The 25,144-nt window shown below is 43.6% G+C and overlaps 1 protein-coding gene across 10 annotated transcripts in view; it reads left to right on the top strand.

The window, feature by feature from the left end:
- CAMK2G (calcium/calmodulin dependent protein kinase II gamma) overlaps nucleotides 1–25,144 on the top strand; it is a 566,994-nt gene that overhangs the window by 479,912 nt on the left and 61,938 nt on the right. For all 10 annotated transcript variants that reach the window (XM_063128863.1, XM_063128860.1, XM_063128862.1 and 7 more), the window contains exons 7-13: nucleotides 3,711–3,783; nucleotides 12,936–13,038; nucleotides 14,224–14,307; nucleotides 14,878–14,972; nucleotides 17,268–17,390; nucleotides 17,479–17,562; nucleotides 17,987–18,029. In XM_063128863.1, coding sequence (XP_062984933.1) covers nucleotides 3,711–3,783; nucleotides 12,936–13,038; nucleotides 14,224–14,307; nucleotides 14,878–14,972; nucleotides 17,268–17,390; nucleotides 17,479–17,562; nucleotides 17,987–18,029 — 605 coding nt within the window. The remainder of the gene's footprint in view (nucleotides 1–3,710; nucleotides 3,784–12,935; nucleotides 13,039–14,223; nucleotides 14,308–14,877; nucleotides 14,973–17,267; nucleotides 17,391–17,478; nucleotides 17,563–17,986; nucleotides 18,030–25,144) is intronic.

Genomic DNA, 25,144 nt, shown 5'->3' with positions numbered 1-25,144 from the left:
CTCTTTCACAGACCTCTGCTGCAGCACCATTTCTTTAGAAGATTTACTAGAGCTGGTATATTTTTCTGTATCTGCAGTGTAGGTGCTGTACCAGCAGGATTCACAACTGCCTACATAAAACAGATCGAAGTACAGCTCTCAACATGCTTAAATGGCAATGAGATGCTCAGCTAGGCTTTGTTGTACGAAGGGAGGGGGCCTGATTTTGTAGTAGGGCTCATTTTTGCTTCATGTAGCCTTGCCAGATCACTTTGCACATGCCCTGCTCCTCGCCTGGGCCTTATTGATATGTAGCTTAGAAAATATTTCTGGAGAAGTGCAGCGGAGTGAAGAATGTGGCCACATTGCTGCTCAGGCTGCCGAATCCTTACTGAATTTCAGTTCAAAGGAAACAAGAAGTAGTCTGTCTAACCCTCTGTTGCAAGGTAGGCTTGTCTGTACCAGCTGCCCCAACGGAATAATATATATCATGATCAAAGGTAGGCTACATTTTGAGGGCAAGTGTGTTGCGTAATAGTGCCAGCAGAACAATGAGTTCCACTTAATTTGGACACTGATCAAGTAAGCAAGTTGAGCCATGTGCTATGGTGACTTCAATAACAGGGCTGTCATTGAAATAATAATTTAAAAAAAGAAATTTCTAATTTTCATGGTGGTAGGAGAAAACTGTGGGTGGATTCTGCTGAATATGTGCCAGTGAGAGGAGATCTGAGTGTCCCTATAAAAGCCAGGGAATGGGGTTAGTTGGTAAAGGGAAGCGCCAGTCCATCCTTTCCTTCTCCAGAGATAGCGCCTGGCCATAGTCCACAAACTCCACCCCTTTCTTGACTTCATTACCTGCAGTTTGGAAGGAAATTCCCAGTTCTACCAAATACGTATCTTTGATTGGAAGGAAGTTGAGAATAGAGAGAGGCAAGAACTTCAGTGACGCCTTCTGGCCATGAGGCGGTCTATCCCAGCCCCACCTGCTACCTTAGGGAACAGGGTCTGTTTAAGGGGAGATTGAGACCAACTTCCTCTCCCGTCCCGCCACCATAGTTGAGGAAAGAGAACAATGCTAGATGGGTCAGGCGTTGGGGTCTAATCCACGTAAAAGCCACTGGGTGGTCATGTCCCCAGCTGACCTTCTGCTACACTTCGTTTCCCCTTCTCCAGCGTGAGCAGGTCCAGCACTGCCTTGTTTGAGTCATTGCTAGCTTGTCCCCTCGCTGCGTAGAGCTGCATTCCAGAGCAGACTGAGGGAGCGAACAAGTGAGAGTGGAGTTTGTGCCAATCTGACCTTCCCTGGGACTCCGTGCACTTTTCCCATTTTTGGCCAGAAAGTCTCCTGCTGTGGATTTGGCTCTGTTCTAGTTATACAGATTCCCCCCCCCCCTCGTCCCTCCTCTGCTGGGGTTGAAAAGATAGTCACAAGCCCTGCCAGAGTGGTTTATGTTGCCAGGCCCTTTGGATAGATGGTGGGGAAGGACGCGCTTTCTCCGAGCAAGCCTCTGCCCTCTATACTTAGTGGAAATTGTTGTTGTGCATTTTGGTTTCTGCACCTTCTTCTGTGTGCTCTAATTCTATTATTATTTTTGAGGAATTCTTTTCCCTCCAGTGTTGTATTTCATCGTGATGATAAAATTCTGTCTGAGCATAGAGTGTGTCCTTTCCCCCCAGCATGCTCACCCCCCTCTCACTGCCCCAGGCACTTCTGTCACTAGCCCTTCAAAGGGATTTGCACTGTGATAGGGTGGAAGTCTTGGCTTCCTTCAGAGGGAAATTGCCAAGGGATGGTTTGAAGCCAATAAACTTCCCAGGTGCAGTGCAGGAGCTGTTAAAGTGCAGACTCCTTCTAACATCCAAGAGACTTCCTGACTTGCCATGAGTTGCTTCTATGCCAGCTGCTGTGTCTGCTTCATTCCAAGTGTCTGGAAAACTCTGTCGGGTTGACGAGAGTCTCCCAGAAATCTGTTGCCTCACGCACACACAATGTGGGTGTAGTGTTGTCCTGACATGATAGGTGTAAATGACATGTTGTTCCACTCTCTGCGATATCACTGCAAAAAAAAGAGAGCACCAAAGGCAGCAGATTTTCCTTGAGCTTGCAGGAAGCTTGATGCCTGGTGCTTGAAGATGGAAACAAGGGAACTGAAAATGCAGGCTAAGTGGGCTCTGTACTTAAAAGGTGCCCAACCCTTCTCTGCAGACACATCATCCTCGTAATGTGCCTGCATTTATTGCTTCTAAAAGCTTTCCACACTGGCAGGTTCCCAATCTCCATGTGATGGGGGAGGACGCTGTTTGATTAAAGCCTGCAAGGAGCCTTGCTAACATCGGTCTGCAAATTGACTTGGAGCGGACCATTCACATTTTTGTGAGGCCTTTGAGGCTCTCTTCTGGGCACCTGTGGACAACCAAAGCAGTGATTGAAGCAGACACTTTGTGGGGCTGGGAGACAGTCTTCCAAGCGCTCCACCTTGCAGCAAGTTGAAGGCAGAAAAAGTGCTTTGATGTACACCATCTGTCAAATAGCATAGACCACATCTGCATAGCACTCCATCCCATAAGAACATAAGAATAGCCATACTAGATCAGACAAAGCATCTATTTAGTCCAGCACTCTATTCACACAGTAGCCATCCAGCTGTTGACCAGGGACCCACAAGCAGAACACAAGTGCAACAGCACGCTCCCACCTATGTTCCCCAGCAACTGTTGTACACAGGCCTACTGCCTCTGAAATTGGAGGTAGCGCATAGCATCATGACTAGTAGCCATTGATAGCCTTCTTCTCCAGTAATTTATCCAACCCCCTTTAAAGCCACCCAAATTGGTGGCCATCATCGCATCTTGTGGTAGTGAATTCCATAGTTTAACTATGCACTCTGTAAAGAAGTACTTCCTTTTATCTCTCCTGATGGCCAGTCAGCTTCATGGGATGACCCTGGGTTATAGTATTATTGGAGAGGGAGAAAAATGTCTCCCTATCCACATTCTCCACACCATGCATCATTTTGTACACCTCTATCAGGTCTCCTCTTATCCTACTTTTTCACAAGCTAAACACCGTAAACCCAGCCTTTGTAACCTTCTCAGCTGTTGTTACCTACAGTATCTTTTTTTAGCTGTGGTGACCAGAACTGTACACAGTATTCTAAGCCTGGTCACACCATAGATTTGTATAAAGACAGTATGATAATGGCCGTTTTATCTCAATTCCTTTTTTCATAATACCTAACATGGAGTTTGCCTTCTTTACAGTGGCCACACGCTAGGTTGACATTTTCATTGAGCTGTCCACCACAACCCCAAGATCTCTTTCTTGGTTGATAACCACCAGCTCAGAACCCATCCGGTCATATTTGAAGTTGGGGGTTTTTCCCCTCCAATGTGCATCACTTTACACTTGCTTACATTGAACTGCATCTGCCATTTGGTCGCCCACTCTCCCAGCTTGGAGAGATCTCTTTGGAGCTCTTCACAATCCCTGTTTGTTTTAACCACCTTAAATAATTTGGAATTGTCGGCAAACTTGGACACTTTATTGCTCACTCCTAATTGCTTGTTTCCTAATTGTATTTTAGGTATTGTTGAACCTTGAATCCAGTGCCCTTGGTTGGGAGTATGCATGCTGATATTGTTCAACTGCCTTGGAAGTCTTGACAGAGAAGTAGGTTACATATTCAGGGAATAATGAGTAACGCTCATCTGCTTTTTCTGTTCTGCAGCCACTGCATTCACCAGATTTTGGAGAGCGTCAATCATATTCATCAGCATGATATTGTACACAGAGACTTAAAGGTAATCCTTGCTTTCAGTGAAAATATAAACTTGCTCTGAGGCTAGCGATGGTGAAAATAGATATATAATCAAGGTAGTTATACAGCTATGGGATGTTTTTCTAACAAGCATGAATTTTGGTCTACTTGTCTCTTTCCTGCAAATGTTACACAACTCACAGAAACATGCTACATGCTCATGTGCAGTGTCGATTCAGGAGAGAAGGGTTCTTTAAAAGTTGTTCTAGTAATAATAAACAACAACAGTTTATTGCTTATTGGCCATGCACATACAGAGTCATAATAAAATACTCCTCTGGTATTACCAGAGGTAATACCAAAATACAAAGTGTTAATAAAATGGCTAACAAGAGCAGGTTAAAACATCTTGTAATCCTGGACAGTATTTGCTGACATATTATATTATATTTATAAGTTTAGTCTCTTATGGCTGCCAGTGACTTTCGTTTCTCCAGAGCCCATTTGACAAACTTGGGCAGTCCTAGATGACCTGTAATAATCTGTACCAGCCAATAGTGATAGAGTTATGCTTGAAGAGGAAATATAATTGAACCCAACAATTGAGGGCTCAAGACATTGCTTCCTCTGCTCTGCGTACGATGGGCACTCTGCTAGGGAGTGTACCATGTCCTCTGCCTTGAGACAGCCGGCTGGGCAATCTGCTTTCACACGGTAGTGGGACCTATAGCGTGCCTTCGCCTCCGTCAGCTGGAGTGAGTTCAGTCTGCACTGAGTCATAAGCCAGCTCAGCTCATAGGAGGTGACAGAAGTTAGGTACGGGGGGACCTTCCCTGGGAAGGTAATAATACTTTTATGGATCATGTTGGAATGACGGCCGTGGCTGTCTGGGTGTCAACATCATGTAGCCTTCTAAAGATCTCCTCCCTGGCTCTATCATACCCCCTTGCTAGTAGGTATGTTTGCGAAAAGCCCAGCTCAGAGATAGATATTCTTATCTTGTCTGCTCATGAGTCTTTCCCCATATCTTCATATGTTGATAAAACCAATGGCGAGACCAGTTGGAACACTATCTTTAGCCAAAAGAAGATGGCTGCATTTTGGACAAGTGTTCTCACTGAATGACAAGCTGTTTCTAATTGGACAATGGCCTTGAAGGTGGATCTAGGTACACTGAGTTACTCTGGATAGGAATTTATGCTACGTTGACTCCAATGAGGTCATGTCTGCATGGGCCCAGGCAGGTGCCCCATATAAAATCTGGGGGAGTAATTTACTTTTGAATAGCTCTATTAAGGGGGCTACCATCTTTCCACCTGGTCCTGCTGCAAAGCGAAGAGTGGCCATAATAGTAAAGTTAACCCTAACAAGGCACCTGTGTTAGCTGCAGCATAAGTGAATGCATGCCACAGGGAAAAGGCGAAGGCAGACTGGATCCATAAGTGCTGCAGGGAGCAGAGGAGAAAATTTGTTTTAAGCAGAATCAAGGAAAACTGCAGCGCCAACACCCACTTGATGTCAGAAGCATTTGCCTAGAAACTATGGCCAGGAACCGTGCTGAGTCTTGTTAACACCCAAAGAGTTTTCACCAGGTAGCTGTTTGTTGCATCCATTCTTCACTATGTGGTAGTCTAAGGGGTCACTGGAGAGGGGCCTTTTTTTCTGAGAAGATTGGAGACTTGGCAGATTAAACTTTAAAATGCAGCCCTGGTGGTTGCTGCAAAATGTGAGGACAATGCATGTTTGCAAAAGTTTCCTGTGCTCGGAGGTGAAACCTCTTTGATACTTCTGGCTGCATTGTAACACCTTTTCCATACACCAGCTGCCCACTACTTGTTGCCATCCTCCAAGGGAAGCTCAGAGGGTGGCAACAAGAGAGAGAATCTTCTCTGTGGTGCCCCCCCAACTGTGGAACAATCTCCCTGATGAGGCCCGCCTGGTGCCAACATTGTCATCTTTAGCAATTTGTAATTTGCCTGGGTCTGTTTTTTGGCTCATCGTTTGGAAAGTTGTTATAGTGGTTTTAAATGTATGTGCATTTTGCATGTTTTTGTGGTTTTTAATTTTTGTATATTGTTTTTAAGTGGGGGTTTTTCCCATCTTATATGATCCGCCCAGAGAGCTTCGGCTATGGGGCATTATACAAATGTAATAAATTATATATATATATTTACTCATACCCCTGCTTCTGTAGAGTATGGGTCCACCCCTTTCTGAATTTTAAACAATCTCAAAATATTCAGATCAGAATGATCATTGCAAAAGATACCTTCAAGATGCATTAGTCAAGACTGTTGTTCACATTATGCTAATATTTAGTCTGATGTTACAATTGTACCCTAACTCCAAGCCTGTATTCTGAGACTACTGATGGCAAACCCAATGCTTTAGCAAGTGCACGAATCTTTCCTTCATTGGCACTCTGTATATATTTCCCATTCACCTTGTAGATCAGTATTAAAAAGTTGCAGGCCACTGGAATTGTACTTTGTATCCCAATTATGGACACACAATAGGGTTATATAAAGGTGTTACAATGTTGGCAATGAGCTTTTTCCCAATGCTATTGCTCACTGGCTCAACATTTTCATTGAACCACAATCTCAAGATCCCTTTCCTGGCCATTCAGTCCCAGCTTGTCCACTCGTTGTGCATCACGCTATGCTTAAATCAAACTGTTTTCACTATTTTGTTTCCCATTCCCCTGATTTGGAGAGATTCTTTTGGAGTTTTTTTTGTTTGGTTTGGTTTGGTTTTACTACTCTGAATAATTTGGTATTGTCAGCAAACTTGGCCACCATACTATTCAGTCCTAACTCAATATCATTTATGAGAGAGTTAAAAAGTACCAGTCCCAATACAGATCCTTTGGGATTCCAACATTTAACATCCCTCCATTGTGAGAACTTCTCTCTTAATGAGTGAATAAGCTATAAATTATGCCTACTGAATATATACTGCAGACAAGGAATCGAAGTCTTGTGGGTTGTAAAATAGCTGCTAAAGAAGACAAAAGTTGAAACATGTATGGCACTTACATTTTCAAACCTCTTACCTGCAGGAAACTTTATCCACATTGATTTGTCTGCCAGTTAAACCTTTATCACCTGCTGTGGAACTCTGGCACACTGTAGAGGATTTGGGGGGCATTTTCGAGGGCACGTTCTTGATGCATGTGGAATGCCAGTCAGGATCGTTGGTCCAAACTTCCACCCCATATGAATGCAGAGTGCACACACCCAATATGAACAGCAAACATTTTCTAGTTAGTTACAAAACCAGAAAAATTGCTTTCTATCTTGAGGGAAAGGTTCTGGTCTCCTTTCTCAGAAGAGACCCATAGCGGTCTGCTTCAGTGAACACCTCTTTGTGCAAGCTAACTTTAGCCATGGGAAGTCCAGGGAAATAGGGAATTATTTGAAGCAGTCATAAGATTTCCCTTTTGCCTTGGGTATTTGTATGCTCCTTCAGCAAATCTCTCAAAAGTGTAAAATTCCTGGTTCCCACCCCCCTGTGAACATGTGTTAAAGAATTGACACAGGAGGTCTAGGTTTGTTCAAGGCCAGAGTGATTTTAGATCTTCCTAATTAATAGCTATTTGCAGGGGAGAATCTCTGAACAAATATGATAAATAACAAATTTTCCTGTGGGAATTTAATTAGCTATTAAGGAAATGATGCTATATAACAGGTATATATAACAGGTAACTGGTTGAGTTTTTTATATTGTATTTTGTATTTGTGTTTTTAACTTGTTGGTTGTTTTATGATGGTTTTAATTTTTGTGAACCGCCCAGAGAGCTTCGGCTATTGGGTGGTATAAAAATGTAATAAATAAATAAATAAATAAATAAATAGAACTAGTTTTGGAAGAGATCAAACAGGACAACGGGTTTCACTTTCAAAGTCCCTGTACAAAGGGCTTGAATTGCAAGATGAGAGTTGAAGCATCATTTTAAAATGAATATGCTTACTAGATTTGTAATGAGAAAATAAATATTACTCTCAGCTGTATAAATACTATTGATTGATAGGGACAAACTAGGTGTGATGGGCTAACCATATTTGTGGTTCTCATGCCTACCCTCTTCATGTGTAAAGTGAGGCTTGTCAGGGGACATGTTGATATCATGAAAGGGGGGTACACAAGGAGTTTGAACCCTCCTTTGCCTTATCTCCTGGCTGCACAAGCTGTTTCTTTCCCCAGCTGATTCCAGATGTGAGTTGGGCTGAGAGAAGAATGCCTCGGGCAGTGGACCAGGGGAAAGGAAGGTGGGGTCAGGGGTCAGCTCCTCACATATATGCACCACTTTGAATGGTAAAATTAGATGCTCTGTGAATTCGGACAGAAACATGAACAAACGAAAGGTGAGCATTCATTGGACAGGCCTCTACTTTTCTTAGTGCAGAACATGAGTCTGCCTGGCTTCATTGCTGGAATTCAATGAAAAGGTTCTACACTCAGCTGAATTCCAGTCAACCCTGGAGCCACTCTGCCAAGAAAAGTTCATTTGTCTCAAGCATGGGCAAAAGGTACAGCAAAGCAGCTCTATTTGTGTGTTCGACACTTTGGGTCAGCCTTCCCCACCTGGTGCCCTGCAGATGTGTTGGACTACATCTCCCATAATCCCCAGCAGCTAGGCTGTTTGAGGATTATGGGAGGTGTAGTCCAACATATCTGCCGGGTCCAAGTTCGGGGAAGACTGTTTTAAATTATCACTGCACAAGGATTCACAAAGCGCAAGGTTTCTGTTAGGCTTCGGGTTAATCACTCCTCAGTCAAATTAAATCCTGATTAGCAACCACCCAGACAAAGGGTTGCTTCTCCACATTGGAATCCCTCCCCCAATTGTGCAGAAGGAGGAAACCAGTCAAATCTTTGGCAGCACCCTTTCAGCAAGTCAGCCTGAAAATTGCCAAGAAAGGCAGTGTTGGGAGTGCTGTCAGGCTTACTGCAGGAAAGCCACTTCCACGGATCCTGTGGTAAACTATTCATGCAATGCTATAAACTATTTCAGGAAATGTTTCTGGGAGTAGTTTAGTGCAGGATAATGTTTAAGCATATGCAACCTAGGCGCACATTCCGTGGTAAATCCTGCAGAAGCCGCTGGTGCAAATGGATCGAAACAGGAATGAGCATCCTTGTGGGTGGCGGCTGCTTCATCCCATGCCTGTGATATTCTCTCTTGGAAGCTGCCCTGTAGTGTGGAGCTTGAGCTTAGATGATTGTCCTTTTTTGGTCAGAGTTTGGTCACTCATTTAACTAAATGAAAGCCAAGGGCTTCAGTGAGAGTCAGTTTAGCCAAATGAATGAGAGTGTTTTCTACTGTCATTGTGGGAAGTGAGAGAGTGACGTATGGAGGCTTGGAGATCCTGGCAGCAGCATGGCATAAAAATACTTCAAAGGGGGCATAATGATGCTACTGCTACCACCACACTATCTGGAACAAGTAAACTTTTCCCTTAAGGGTAGAACAGTCTTGATCTTAGAGACCAGGAGCTGGGAAACTCCTGGTGGTCTGTGACTTGCATGGTGCTTATATTCTAATTGCTCTTATGAACTCTGCGGCAATCCTTCCCAAATTCTGTGCTCACTAATTACGGGGATTTGTTTTACATTGTTGCTAGCTAAATGGACACTGGTACATTTTATTAACATTTCCGGTCCTCAGCATATGAACAGGTAACTTAGGTAGAGGAATGTGACTGTCAAGAAATACTTTTGTAAGCCTCCGTGAGAGCCTTTTTTGGCTGAATGGCAGCATAAAAAATGTTTAAATAAATAAAATAAATAAGTCATGAGCAAAACTAGATAGCTGTGAAGGGAACAGAAGTTCTGGATTTACCCATTAGAGCCTTTTGCAAATAACTGGCAGCATAATTTCAAATGCATGTCCAGAACTGTGAAAGCTAGGATCTCTAAAAAAGAAAAAGAAAAAAGTACAGATTGGCCGGAATGTAAATCGTGTGCCAAATAGTTTTGTACATGCAAAATCCTGGAAGTCATCAGCCCTTCTCATAATACATTTACATTAGTAATTGATCAATAGGACACCCTTAACAGGCCTTTGCAGAAATTATCTGCTGTGTATGAAGATAGTGATCCTTACTTTACCCCAAGGCCAGGAAACGAGTTGATCATACAGCCTGTTACCTTCTTTATACTATCCTCTTTATTAGGGGTTATTAGGAATAAGTACATATTATCTGGACTTCATTCAAACTGTTACATAATTGCATACGTATAAATTTTATGTTAAGTTTCTGTTGGAAGATAAGTCCTCAAGAGTAACTTTGGCTGTTGCTAAATTTTTTACAGTGGCGGCCAGATTAGAGCCCTCTGTGTATTAGACTAAAGTTGATAATAGCTCTAACTGTATGATTTCATGTCTGATTCTTTTTTTTCATGGATCTATGGATCACAATAAAGAAGTATGGTATGACATATGTATATGCAGTATTTCTTTTGAATTGGAGGGAACCATTTTGTTCCATTATATGGTATCTGGGTTTATTTATTTATTTATTGCATTTTTCTACCGCCGTGCAGCTGAAGCTCACTGGGTGGTTCACCAGGATTTTTTCTTTCTTTCTTTTTTGTATTTGTATTCTGTTTGATTTTTTAAATACAATTTTAAAAGAGGTGCATTCCCTGTTCTTATGCAAGATAGGAAGGCCACAACCCTTGCCATCAACCAGCAGTAATAAAATCGAGACACAGGCCAGAGTTGTGATATGGCATGTCAGCAGGATGGCATGTCTTCAGCCCTAGTACAATGCTCCATACAAAAACTAATGGGCCTGCTGCTTCTCGGTGTCTCCCACGGTAACATAGTGATCTTGAGCCAGGAGTGTGAAATGTAATGGTGCTGCCAGAGAAGAAAGTAGGAAGTAGAGTAATTTCTATTTCTGGGAAAGTGGTGCTGGTCAACCCATTGCCCTTAGCTGCTGTATTTTTATCCCAGTTCCTGTTATACATCCATATCTTTGTCAGTATCAGCAGGAATCATGTACACTGCCTGGGAGAGGTATCCCATCTGGTATGTTTCATTGCAATGAGTTGAACTTCTAATTGTTGCTACTGCTGCTGTAAGGGCTCGTCGATATTTATTATATGTTAAGCCCTATGCCCATCCCTTTTAACTCTTGCAGCAAAACTGAAGTCCGCAGTTTCTATCCAGAAAGAGAAACAGGACTGGGGACAATTTGTGCATTAGTCAGAATCAAGTGGCAAAGCCGTATTGCTTCATGCTGCAGGTGGGACATAGTGGGCTCAGATGCTCCTGAGTGTGTGTTGCAGGGTGGGGGTGGGGAATCATCACTGCATGTAGAAAACTAGCATGTTGAGAACACAACATGGTTCAGCCACAGCATTCTGCATTCAAAAGTCAATGCTTTTTCTCTGTCATGTGCTTCTATGCGCAAACACTGGCTTGCAGTGGAATAGACCAGGAAAATCTTTACCATTTTAGCCTGATCAGAATACAAAGTGGGCCTGAGAGATGGTAGCCTAAGGCCTACACTAATAAAATTAGGACTAGCTCAGACTGAAGCCTGTGCTTTCAATGCTGTAGCATTATTATTTTTTTAGGCACTTGGTCATAATGCTTATATCATAATAGGATGGTGGGAGTCTCCTGAGTCACTACTGTAAGTTCTTTAGGTATTCCTGGCCCCGCCTAACCCCAACCTGGAACACAACATAATTGGTTTTTGGGCATGCATCTGGCCCATTTTCTGGAAACCTATCAGTAGCCTGGAGCAAAAGCTGAGTTCACCATGAGTGTCAGAAGCTATGCAAAAACAACATTGTTGCTGGATGCCCAGAGCCTGGCCCAAAGGAAGATTCTTTTTCCTAAGTCTGTGGAACTCCCTCACCAACCAAAAAGGTAACATGGAAAGTGATGTTTAATTATGTAGCAGAGCTGGGTAGGTGATTGCCTAGTTTAAAGAAGACTAAACGATATTGCCAAGCTGTCTGTCTATAGGAGGACCCGGGTGGGATGTGGAGCCCTCTTCCTAGTTGAATCTTGTCGGCTGCTTAGTCAGGGTTTGCATGTTAAGCTACAGAGTTCCATGCTGTTACAGAAATGAAGTGATGCGTGCCCTGGGGCAATGCTTGCTTTAGTAGATTTCTGAGCCCTCTGCTTCTGACTTCTCCAATATAAGCATTATGCTTGTTTTAGTTTGTACCGTGAGAGGGACAGAAGAGAACATTGCCGTGTGCTGAACAAGGAAGCACAGGAGTGTGGGGGCAGTGGTTAACCCCAGCAACGTAGGAATGGTGGCATCCTAGTAATAATTCTTTGCGGATGAACATTTCCAGCAGAGCTAGCATTGAATTAGCAGATACTTCTGCCTTGACTATGTAACTCTCCATCTGGATCTCACTGTTCAGCACTCTGTAGCAGGATGGTGTGTATCCCATGATTCTCCCTAAATTGGGCAGAGAATACAGTGAGAATCATTTTATGAGAAGTGAGTTTCTAGCCCTTAATACTCCCAAAATAGGTTTGAGCACTGTCCGGTGAGACCTGAACAGGCTTTCCCAGGAGAAGGACCGGGCATCAGTGCCTTGCAGAGCTTTCTGCCCCTGAACATGGCTAGAGAAACATAATACATTATGTAAAGTCATGCTAATTGGCATGAGGTGGACTTTCAGCTTTCCTTGTTGCATAATTTCGATTCCTTGCCACGGAGCTCTGTACAAATAAATGAATGAGCATGCCCATGTTCCAGCATATTATCCTCTTGTTTGCTTGTCCAGTGCCTTGGGAGCCTCATACGATGTATCACTGCAGCTTGCTAGGTCTGCTGCAGTATTACGGCTCCCCGAGAACATATCACAAGCAGATCTGAAGGAGGCGCACCGTCACTGCCACCTCCTGTCCATTTAGGATATTGCAGGGATGGGCTCACAGACTGCATTGCAAACGGTTGCCAAGGCAGCAGATTCTGTGTGGACTGGCTGCATCTTCTGCGTGGGCAGGTGTTTGTCCCTTCCTATCAAAAGGCCCCCAATCAGACCTTCACATAGATGCAATTAGGAACCTTAGAGTTAAAGAACAGCTCTGAAGCTGGAGACAAAATTTGGGGGTATGAATAGCTAGAGACCAAAAGGCTGCAGGGGCAGAATATTAATGAGAGGTTTTTCTTCTCTCTCTCTCTCTCTCTCTCTTCCCCCACCCCGCTTCAGCCTGAAAACTTGCTACTTGCAAGTAAATGCAAGGGTGCTGCTGTCAAACTGGCTGATTTCGGACTTGCAATTGAAGTACAGGGGGAACAACAGGCATGGTTTGGTGAGTATTTCAGAATATGCTTCTCTCAAGGTCTTATTTAGTTCTGCAGATGTCCCTTCCCACCCTGACTTATTGAAAACTGTCAGATTTTGTGAGAGTGAGGTCTTTCAAAATTCAAGCAATGGCCAAAATCGTACGACCCATTTAGCATTGCACAGCCTTCTGTCATCTGTATGACAGTATCTCCCAGGTGATTTGAAAATGTCCATATTCATACAGCATGCACCTGCAATATGCAGCTGTTGGCCAAAAATGCACATTTCCCCCAGAAACAACAAACCACACTAGTTAAGAGTAGTGTGGCTGCCAGCCAAAACACCCAAGTTATTGTGCTGCCTAAAGTGAAGCCCAAATGGTGCCCCTCCCTCTTCCTAGGACGAACCCTTGGCAGTCTCCCTTCATCATTCAGACCCCCCCTCCCCCGGTCCTGCTTTCAGCAGCCCCCCCCCCAACAAAGCAGGTTGTTTTACCTTGCTGCAGAACAGGGGCTCTCCCTGGCCCAGTGTTGTCTCCTTTCTCCCCCATAAAGCCTAGGAGACCTCCTATGGGGAAATTGGGTGCACTGATGTTCTATTGCATACTTAGGGATTTTGTTGTACTTAGTGGTATAATGATATTGTAAATGAATACCTACCTACCTACCTTGGGGAGTGGGGAGAATAAACTGTAGGACTCCTGCCTTCAGTGACAGCTGCACAACTGTCACAACTTCTAATTCCAGATTTTGTGCTCTTCCTGGACCATTCTTCCAGAGGATGAGACTCCCAACTGCAAACTAAAGATTTGCACACAAAACACATCTTGGTGTGTTATTTGACTCCTTCCTCTCCTGCTTACCTGATTGGGGATCTTATTTATTGCCTCTGCTTTCAGACCGTCTCTATGTGTATCTGGAATTGCATTCATCTGACATGTCCAGCTGAAAGTCCTGTTTGGACACACTGAACATGATACTAGAATATAATATGGCACAAGCATTCCTGGCCTTGGATCTAACAGGATGTTATCTCCTTTAATTTGTTATTGATAACCTAGTGCCACTAACACTTCCTCTCTTTATCTGACCACCCTTGTTACTTAAGCAGTTGAAGTGACAAGGGTTTTACAAAATTCTGAATCTTGTGCCAACTTTGTGTGAGAATGGCAGCTTTATTTTGAGATGTCTGTATGATTGTGCTTTTGCAGGGTTTGCTGGTACTCCAGGCTACTTGTCCCCAGAGGTCTTAAGAAAAGATCCTTACGGAAAGCCAGTGGATATATGGGCATGTGGTAAGGCCACCTAGCAGTAATAAAGGTTGTTGAAGGGGATTTGAGGGAGTTGCTTAAAATTAGACCTAGCCTCCATGAATTCTGTAAGTTCATACATTTTCTAGTAATGCAGGAAGCAAATGAAACAATGTTGCTGGATTCATTTTTGAAATATATTCACAACAAGTGAACTTGAAGACACAGGAAATCAATTGTTCATGCTGTGTTAAAATTGACTAAGCATAGAGGAAACTATCACACAAGGGCTATGGCTCCCTTTTCTAGTATTTTCTCATTGAGACTTAGAGCCCCCAATTATTTGGTAATAATTAGACTAGTAGGGTATCACTGAGGAAGGCCGTGATACCCTACTAGATACCTCTGATATCCTATGCACTAGTTTTAGAACTGAACTCTTGGTATTCCAAATGAATTACTGTATTTTGAAGGTATCTAGCATGATGGGGGCTGGGGGGAACCTGGGTCCTTCCGCAGAAGGTGGGAGTGACAGATTCTATAAGTTATGTGACAATGGACAGCAGGGTTTATGGGTCTAGCTGGTGTAACTGCCATTCTTCTCTTCCCCCACAGGAGTCATTCTGTACATATTACTAGTGGGGTATCCCCCATTTTGGGATGAAGATCAGCACAAACTGTATCAGCAGATCAAAGCAGGAGCCTATGATGTAAGAGAATTCTTTGTATAAGGTTCCTTCCATTTAGTTGGCCGAAAATGGTTCTGTGCAAATGAACTGTGGCTCATATATACTGTGGAATGAAATATTAGATGTGTTGCTATCCTGCTGTTCCGTAGGTGCTGTGGTATGGGGTAAAAGTGATAAGGTCGTGAGATGGGATGGTGTCAGGTCAGTGCAATTGAGCCTGAGCTGCTCTTTCATGGGCAATCCTAATTAACAGACTTTCCGTTTTCAGAGGGGGTTCTGTTGCCTTATCAAACAATGCTGAATTGTCAACCCCTCTGGGGTCACCACCTTAATTTATTGTGTGGAGCTGCTTTCCCCCTATGGAGCTAATGGAACTCTACTGCAGCCTGCTCAGCAGTGAGGCTTATTTTCACAGGCTCACATTTTTAGCTTATAATGTAGCAGTGGAGTACATTTCATAGCACTGCACATTAGAAACCCACATTATGCCAAACCAAGAACCACTGTATCTGGGATACTGCTGGTAGTCCTGCACAGTAGCTTTTCTCACTTCAGTGCTTCACACCACAAGCTAGGCAGTGAGGCCTTATGTTGATCCTGCTCTTCTCCTCATCTGCCAGAGGTCACAGATGTATTGCATGAGTGCACCTGATCCTTGAAGAAATTGCAGAGGGATAAATTATTGCTGACCTTAGAGGGGTTGCTGATTACTACTTTGGCTTTTCTAGAAAAGATGTTGGGATAAGCCATTTGAAAAAGGAAATAAGTAAACAAGTCAGTGGTCTGACCACTTTCATCTCCTGCATTTCAACTCTGTTCCTGCTATTTCCATGGCTGAGAACTAGTTCAGTAGTAGAGCACATGCTTTCCATGCAAAAGGTACCAGGATCAATATCCAACTTCTCCAATTAAAAAAGAGCAGGTTGGAGTTTGATGGGAAAGACCTTTCCCTTTCCCAGAGTAAACTGCATAGGCGTATGCAAGGGGTGCCCAGGCACACCCTAATGTCTCAACCAATAAGCACCAAATTGAGGGGGCCCTTGAGTAGGGATCCAGAGGCTGCCCCATGGCTGCTCTGCTGCGGCGTGAAAGTAACGCTGCCTCCAAGACAGCACCATTGCTCCTGGCAGCAGGAGTGAAAAGGAATCGCTCTGCTGGGAGCCGCACTTCAAAGAGGCCAGGAAAAGGGCCCCTGAAGGCTAATGCCACCTTGTAAGCCCCTCCTCCAGCCAGTGTCACCACAACACCCGACCAATGCTGGGGCTTGAGGGGTGTCTCCTTATCCCCCACCCGACCCCGCCAATTGCAACAGCCCTCCCACGGTCAGGGCATCAGGGGCCACAGTGTTAAAAAACTAAGTGAATGAAAATAACGTCTTTTATGATTGAGTATTCAATAAATGTTTGCCTTTTTTTAAAAAAAAAATCCCTGGGTGCACACCCAAATGAAATGTGCTGCACACGCGTATGGCAAACTGATAGTTAATGTAGGGCTCATCTACACCAAGCAGGATATTCCACTACAAAAATGGTATGAAAGCAGTATATAAAAGGCAGGAGGCACGCTACTGCTTTATAGTGGTATTGGAGTGCATTGACAGCTGTTGGGGCCCATTGACACATCCCATAGACCACTTTCAGACCACTTTCATAGTGATATATCCTGTTTGGTGTAGATGTGCCATGGGCCCCAACAGTTGTCAGTGCACTTCAGTACCACTATAAAGCAGTAGTGTGCTCCTGCCTTTTATGTATTTATTTATTTAAAACGTTTGTATCCTGCCCTATAGCATTAAGATCTCAGTGCGGCGTACAGATACCCCTTTCGTAGTGGAATATCCTGCTTGGTGTAGATGAGCCCGTAGACGATTCCAAGTTCAGTGCACACAGACTGTTCTTTTGTACTTCTCCGCTTTTTCTAATGCATTTGCAACAATGCAAACCATTTAACATGTAGGAAGAGTGGGGATTGGGTCCAAGAGACTTGCTTACCTCTTCTCATGTTAGCTGAGCTGAATTCCAGGCAGAGGACCAACCTATATTCTTGCCAGTTAACTGCTACTCAAATCCAAAATATTGCTCCACTATAACCCTTTTGCACTCCATGGACAGTTTGCAACCATCCCCAAAGCTGCATCATGGATTGCCCCTGTATGCCTACTTTGAGTTGCCTCTAAAAGGCTCCCTGTTCATTTGTGTGCCAAAGCTGCTGGCTTAAAAGGTGGAATGTTACAATGGCTCAGTGTGGAGCAAGGGCATAGGGGAAAATTAAGCACATTCCAGAGGCCTCTCTTCTCTCTCCCTCTCCTGCTTCTAGTTCCCTTCTCCAGAGTGGGACACTGTGACGCCAGAAGCAAAGAACTTAATCAACCAGATGCTGACAATAAATCCTGCAAAACGTATCACAGCTGATCAGGCTCTTAAGCACCCATGGGTCTGTGTAAGTATCCCCCTTCCCTGACTCCATCCATATTGGAAAGGATGAGACAGAGACAGAGAGCGCTAACAATGCTCCCTGTTTTCCCCAGCAACGATCTACTGTGGCTTCCATGATGCACAGGCAGGAGACTGTGGAATGCTTAAGGAAGTTCAATGCCAGAAGAAAGCTGAAGGTAGGTTTGAAGAGAGCATGGTCTTGTACTTCCACCGTTTGGGATTATAGACGATGGTGGTGATGCATGTTTGGGTTATTGTATATCGGCACAGACATCTGGGTTCATGCCAGATCCATGAATGCCTGATGTCAGGGCCTTTTCCTGAAGGTCTCTTGACTTCCACTGTAATTGAGATGAGGTGAAGGTTTGCTCTAGATGGTGCATTGTGCAATTCCTACTTGCACATGACAAGAAAAGTAGAGGAGGGAAATTGCTTTCATGCAGTGGGAAGGAGACTCATTTGGTGGCAAATATGCATTGAAATGCATTACAGGCCACAGTGAACATGCACCTCCACTAGCATGATGCAGATTGCCCCCCCACCCCCAGACTTGGTGCACCCTGGGCTGCACTATTAATTTCTCTCTGTGTGTGTTTTTAGGGTGCAATCCTCACAACCATGTTGGTGTCTCGGAATTTTTCAGGTAAGTATTCCCTTCTCCCATCCCTATGCAGGCCCGAATGTATGTGTAAAAATGGCAGAGAATGAATCAGAGAGGTCACACTTGTTGGCTAAAGAAGAACCCACAAGTAACCATTTGGGAGATTTTCTGTAGTCACTGTACATGTAACAAGGTTAGAAAGATACAGTCCTGATATGCATGAAAATTGGGCCATCCGTCAGAAGACCCTTCCTTGCACGTCTCTCTTATGATGGAACACTCAGCAACCTTCAGTTTCTCATTAGAGACACAGTTCTTTATACACTCCCGTGGCAGGCTTGTTTCCTTCAGCTCAGAAGTGGGAGCAGAATCCCATGCAAGAACAGATTCAATACTGGAAGACATGGAGTGGTCAGGTCCCCCAAATCCCAGTACTAAGTCCTAAGGCATCCAGGCGGCTGCTTGTTCTTTCTGAAATTTCCAAAGCAGCTTGCCCGTTCACAGTCTGTAGCTGGGCTAGCTCTGTGGCTTTTATTAAAATAAAGGTGTCTTGCTGTCACAGTGGGGAAAATTTTGGAGGAGGCAATTATCACTGTGGCTCTGTGTGGCAAGCAAGTAACAGCCTGGGAAGGCGGCAGGCCCTCCTCTTGGTATCCCAGCAGCTTGACCCTGCCTGTAGCCAAGAGGAGAAGTGCTGCCCCAGATGTGACAAGATCCCTTTGTTGCCTTAGAGAATGGGGAGTTGCAAGTAAGAGAAATTTCCTTTTCTCAAAGGTACTTGAGTCCATTTTGTTATCATCACACTTGGGCATTTTTACCCCAATATGCCCTTTCTCATGTGAAGAGTATCTTCATGAGCCTGGAAGTGTTATTGTTGCTATCTTGAGCTTTCTTAGACTGCCTAGAAAATCTGCAACTGGGCCATAAATAAACTTGGTAATTTTATTTCTGTGCCAGTGATAAATATGGCTCATTTGAAAAGGAAAAATGGAATCTGACCACATGTTTTTCATGTGCGCTAGTTGATTAAATTGTGCCTTTAGAAAGCATATGATTCTGAGAATATTATTATTGTTAGTATGTTTGTTTCCTGTTAGTGGGCCTGTATAAATAATTAGCTGCACAGAGATGTATTTCTTTCCATGTTTATTCCGAGAGAGAGAGAGAGAGAGAGAGAGAGAGAGAGAGAGAGAGATTTCATATCTTTTTCAGTTTCTGAGTGGGAGGATAATTATGGCAATGAGGTCTTCTGTAAATGCTCTTAGCTCTTAAACGCTAGAAATGTGTATGCAGTGGGAAGACCCTATGCAGGCCACGTGAGTTTCTTTTGGACAATGCTTTTTCTGATCTTACATCTATATTCAGTGTGATTAGGAATGCTTCTGGGGTTTCCAGCCTTCCTTCCCTGCTCCAGATATAGAAGGCAGCACCTGAACCAAGAGATACTTTGCTTGAAATCCAGCTGAAACAGGAATCTTGCAAAGGTCTCCTCTGCTGGCTTAATGGGTTAAAAATCAGGAAGTTTAGGAATAGGTTTGGGCAATACTTTTCTGACCTTTCTTCTTGGGCCTGCGTTCTTGCTCCCCTGCTCTGTCCACAGAAGAAATTACCTGAACCAAGAGGGTGTTTCATGCATTTGATCATGCATGAAACTAACCTCCACTAACCTCAGATGGTGAACTTGCCAATTAAGAGTATTAGCTAGTATGATGCAAACTGCCTGCATTTGGGAATTGAGCTTCCAGTGGTAGGGAAACACTTTTTAAGCTACAACATCCAATGTTTGCAATACTTAAGCGTAGAAATGTAAAGTTCATTGCTGTGCTGATTGATTTCCGAAAAGCCACAGAGACTGCTATTTATCCCTAAAGCTGTTGTTTGCAGTAAACCCCTTCAGGAGCAACTTTCAGTGGGAAACCAGATTGGAGGCCTGCAGCTGTTTTCTTCAAAATAAGTGGATGCATTAACTACACTTTTTAAATGTGTTTATATAATATGTAGTTTGGCCCAAAAGTTAATCTACAAATTTTGCTGAGATTTGAAATTATGCTTAGGGCCAAACTATATGATATAATATCTCATCACTTTAAACATAGTGTGGGGATGGGCAAAATTTTATTGCGACTCAACTGTGGGATGGGGCGGAGGGCAGTTGACTCCCAGGCCATTTTCCCAGTCGAAATTGTCCCGTACCCCCCACCCACTGCAATTTACCCTGTTAGGAAAAATATATGAAGCAAATAGCAACTTCGGGGAAATGATTTAGATTGGGGGAAATGGCACAAGGACATAGATTTATATCCCCTCAATTAGTCCAACAGGCCTAATCCAATTCAGAGGGCCCAGCAGATAATTTTAAAGGAAATTAAAAGACAGGAGACTCAATCTGATCATGGATTTCCAATGTCTCAACTAGCCACATTTCTACTCCTATCATTTTGTCCTTTGCTTCTGTGGAAGGCTCCTAGCACTACCAATCAAAAGACATTTTGCAGTTGTTCCACCTTTTCCTGCTTAACAGATTTTCTCAAAAGGAAAAAGATGGAAGAAGCAGGGGGAAAGCATGGAAGGCTTAAACGTGTCAGTTTTGTAAAATTCTCCAATAAAATTCTGTGAATAAGGCAAGGTGACTGCGTGATACAGGCCTTATCTGGAAGCACCCCATGTTATAAGTAAGGATTCCTTTTTAAAATGTGTCAATTGCTCTTCTGTTGGTGCGCAAAGCGGCCTGTGTCATCTTCTCAATGACATGGCACAGGACAGCCTCTCCCCCCACGACCCTACCCCAAAGAAGTTCATTTAAAAGTTCTGAGTTACTGTCACTGTTCAAGCAAGACCCTGTAAGTCCTGCTAGTCCACTTAATGCTCTGGCAAAAGCTGGCCTCTGGAGGTGACTCCCACGACTTTTAATAACAGATGAAGACATTTCTTTCTTTTTTTCTTTCTTTATTGCACCGCCCAATAGCTGAAGCATTCTGGGCAGTTTACAAAAATTGAAACCATAAAAACCATTCAAAATATAAAATAAACAGTAGAAAAGCATAGTATAAAATGCAAGAGAAAAACACAACCAGGATAAAACCGAGCAGCAATGCAGAAGTTAATAGAGATACAAAAATAATACAAATAAAACAAATACGGCAGATTCAAATGTGTTGCCTAGTAATATTGTTCTGTACCTGTGGCCTGAGTCTTGCCACTGTTGAAAGGCTATGTCTAAGGACAGCCAGCTATTAAAGCAGCGATAGGTACATTGCAAACCTCTGTGGGCCAGGTTAGCAATCTCCTGAGCACCTGGAATAACCTTTTTCAACCATGAACGGCAAGGGAAAGGGAAAGGCAACCAGGCTTGCCAGGTTTCAGGCTGACAATGATGATCTACATACCAAGCTGGCAGATTTAAATGGGAATCATCTTTGCTGAATGGGACTGAGCAAAGGAACCCCCAAAGCATTTATCATGGGCCTCCTAAAAGAACTGCCTGAGCTTCCCAACATCTGTGTGATAGACATTGAAGGGGCCCAAGGAGCCATCACCTCACCCCCACCCCCAGGGTGGAGAATGTCCTAGAGCTGCTATCATCAAGATTCTTGTGTGCCTTGTTAAAGAGAACACTTTTCAAAGCAAGTACCCCAGGAGGAGGTATTACTCACAGGTACCCAAGGAGGAGGGGGCTGAGTCCTGGGCCATGACAGCATCTGACCATTCCCAGAGGCATTACTCTGCGTTCTGAACCAGTGCAGGGTCTTTATGGCATCTGCTGAATGGCCTGGGAAAGACACACTTCCTTCTTCAATAGAGTCGCTGCCACATTTTGCACGGGACACCAAGGGAGCATCCCATTCACAGGCACTGGCTCCAGTGAAGCTGAGGACCCTCCAAGTGCCCCTGGATGTGGTGCCATAGTGAAGGGATGCCCTCCTGCACTGCCAGTGGTTCTGAGGAGAATTCCTTGGAGCTGGAGGAAGCGGACAGGACTGCAACTCGTCAGCTGAAGACATCGCTGACTCTTGGGGGTGGGGCGGGGGTGCTTTCCTGTGGGAACCTGCGGGGAGGCAGTGACTTCTGAGACTTTCCCCAGGGATGGTTCCAGCATCTGGTCTTCCCCATCCTTCATGTCATCAGATCCTTCTTCTGAAAACAGGGGGCTGAATCCTGGGCCATGTCAGCATCTGACCATTCCCAGAGGCTTTTTTCTGTAGAAAATGTTCTGTTCAGTTTGCACCCACAGCTGAACTATCCTGTTGAAGGACGGCCACCATCTGGGGCAGCCCATTTGGATCAAGAAGACCTTTCTTCACCGTAAACTAGACATCCCCTTTCCATTCGAGAATGAAGGTCTTGCCGACCTATGAATCTCACACTCTCTGTCGTGCCTAAGTTCTGTGGTGATTTAAAAGGCATTTAAAATTGGTTAGCAAAATTATTGGTTTATCCAAAATGTATTCTTTTGGATTCCTTTGCTATTGGTTCACTTTTAATCCACAAATCCTTAAATTTCAGAGACACCCATATTTAACAGTCCTCTTCTTTTTTGCATCCAATTCTGTGCAATGTTGTTATTTTAATATATTTACTTATTAAAATATATGTAACCTGTCTTTGGATTCAAGGAATCCCCCAAAGTGGCTTAATAGGAATTAAATACAATTTGAAAATGTAGTAATGTATAAACAGAATAATTGCAACAACAAACCGCCAGAGCTAAAACTAACGGGAAAAGCAAACTCACAGCATAAATATAATTAGCAGTTGAAGCATAACCTAATCAGAGAGCCTCGGATACCTTCTAAAACAAGACCACCTTGCCTGCCGTTCATTTCTGACGGCAGGAACATCTGGGGCCTCCGAGGAAGGTCTTCGTAAATAGGCGGGGAGGGTCATGTCAGAGAAGGCAATCCTTCGAGTATCCTGGCCCCAGACTGTTAGGATTTTAAAGAAAATGAAATAGGTACAGAAACAAACTGGATATCCCTATTAGTCCCAAGTTGTTTTGTTGGTTTCCTAACAAGCGAGATGATGCTTCCCTGAGCCTTCTATGGGGATTCATAACAATTAATATTTTTTCCTCTGGTACGAGATGGCTAGCACCCCCTAGTGTTCATAAAGGAAAGACTCTCTCTATTGGTATTCTTCAACCAACCGCTGGGTAGTTATCTCAGAATTGTACTGCTTCTTTGGTACTTCGTTTTGTAGTTTCATCAAATGTATTGGGCAGAGAGATTCCCAGTTGACTACATGCATTTCTCAATGCATCAAGATACTACTGAAGGGGCAATGGATCTCTTCGTTTTAATATTTTATGTGTTTTTCTCTCCATCTGCTTCACTGGTCTCCCACAACCATCCCAGAACCCCCCAGAGCTAGTTCTTTACCTGACCCTGGTAGATGGCCACAAGGCTGCAGGATCTAAACCAAACTACATAACGTCTGTGCTCAATGTATCCTTGCGTGGCGTCTTTATCTTTGCAGATTGGCCTTTGTCTCAAGATCATGCACCCTGTGGATTAACTAGCACCTAAAATTTACTCAGTGAAATTACTTGGTTCTTCAGTGATCGTCTGTGTCATGGTACAAAAATTACCAACCATTATGGTTAACATAAATTCATGAAAGATAAAAGGTCTGGGAGGCCAGAACAAAAATAAATGGGGGCATAAAAAGCTTAAACAAAGAAACAGACTTGTGACCTATGGTGAACATATGGTTAACTAAAATAAAAAGTTTTGGGAACATTGCAAGAATGTTCTTGCTTAGGGCTATTTGTTTTCTTTTTAAAAAAACACCCAACAACAACTTCAAAGTACAAAACTATTCAAGGACTGAAGGAGAAGTTTCCTAATAACTTTGCAAGCAGATTTAACAAAATAGCTTTGTAAATAGCGGGCTTCTGTTTCAAACTTGAAATACATTTTTGAAAGCTCTGCTTTGGAGGAGAAAGGCATATTTCGACTGAATGCTGAGATAGCATTGCCAGTGCAGCCCCATGGCTAAAAATAGTCTTCAACTTTCCAGGGTTGTTCTGTATAGCATACTGGACTTTCCAGCAATGCAGCCCATCCGTGGTCTCCCGAGTGCCTTTCAGAGGAGACTAGCTTGATTAGTCTGCAGAAGCACGATGCCCCAATTGTGATAGCACTTAATTGGTTCACTGTGACAGCAGCTTTTCTCCTGCCAATGGTTGTTATAATTGTCCAGGCTCTTAAAAGTGTGGGGGGGTGGGGGGGGGGAGTAGTGATAGAATTTAATTCCTATCATTTTGCTATTTTTCCCCCTTCCACTGTACCTCGAGCATATATACTCTCCATCTTCAGTCCTGTTCATAATTTTATTGACTATAGAAGTCTGTGCTAGTAAACCAGTTAGTTTTTAAGCTGCCCCACTGCACTTGTTGCAATGTGCCTTTCAAGGCCTCCTGCCCCCTTCTTATTGCATGCTTCTGCTCTGACACTAGTGATGTGAATTTCTACTGCTCTGTTGGCAAAATGTTCTTCAACAGATCTTAATCAAATCCCTTACTTTCAATACAAGGCTTCCCATATGTCCTTGATTTGTGTGTGTTTAAGAGGTAAGCAGAGGTGAGTGAATAGTGGAGCTTTGTGCTCTCTGACAGGTACAAGCACAAGGTGCAAACTCCTTGTGAACATCCCTGGGTCTTTGGATGGGTATCGCCACTAACTTTATTGCCATGTAGGCTGTAGTCCTTGAGACCCAGCCACCACATGCTTGAGTACCTGCAGGTTGGAGATGCTGCTACTACTGAGACATCAGCGGAGAAATGGACAAGTTTCTATTGGGCTTTTGACTCAGATCCATGTATATGGACTCATTCAAGCTCTCCAAACTATGATACAAAGGAGAAGCGTTTTTTTTTGGGGGGGGGGAGTCCTACTTTAAGCATGTAGCAGAATTCCCAGCCTCAGAGAATCAATGTACACTTAGCTGCTTTTTGTTTTGTTTTGTTTACACTTTCCCTGTCTCCAGTCACTGTCTCTTGGGCTCTGACTTTCAAAACGACGACTGCTTTTGATATATCTCATCTTACCTTCATTACATGGAAAGGTCACAAATACATGATTCTGTGACTTCATTCAGTGGGCCAAAGAAGATATTAAGTGCAGCATTTTATTTCTTGCTGACTTATCTTAATGCTTATC

The sequence above is a fragment of the Elgaria multicarinata genome, chromosome 6, assembly GCF_023053635.1.
Source record: "Elgaria multicarinata webbii isolate HBS135686 ecotype San Diego chromosome 6, rElgMul1.1.pri, whole genome shotgun sequence".
NCBI lineage: Eukaryota > Metazoa > Chordata > Lepidosauria > Squamata > Anguidae > Elgaria > Elgaria multicarinata.
Note: the sequence above shows the minus strand (reverse complement) of the source record. Positions and strands in the feature narration are given on the sequence as shown.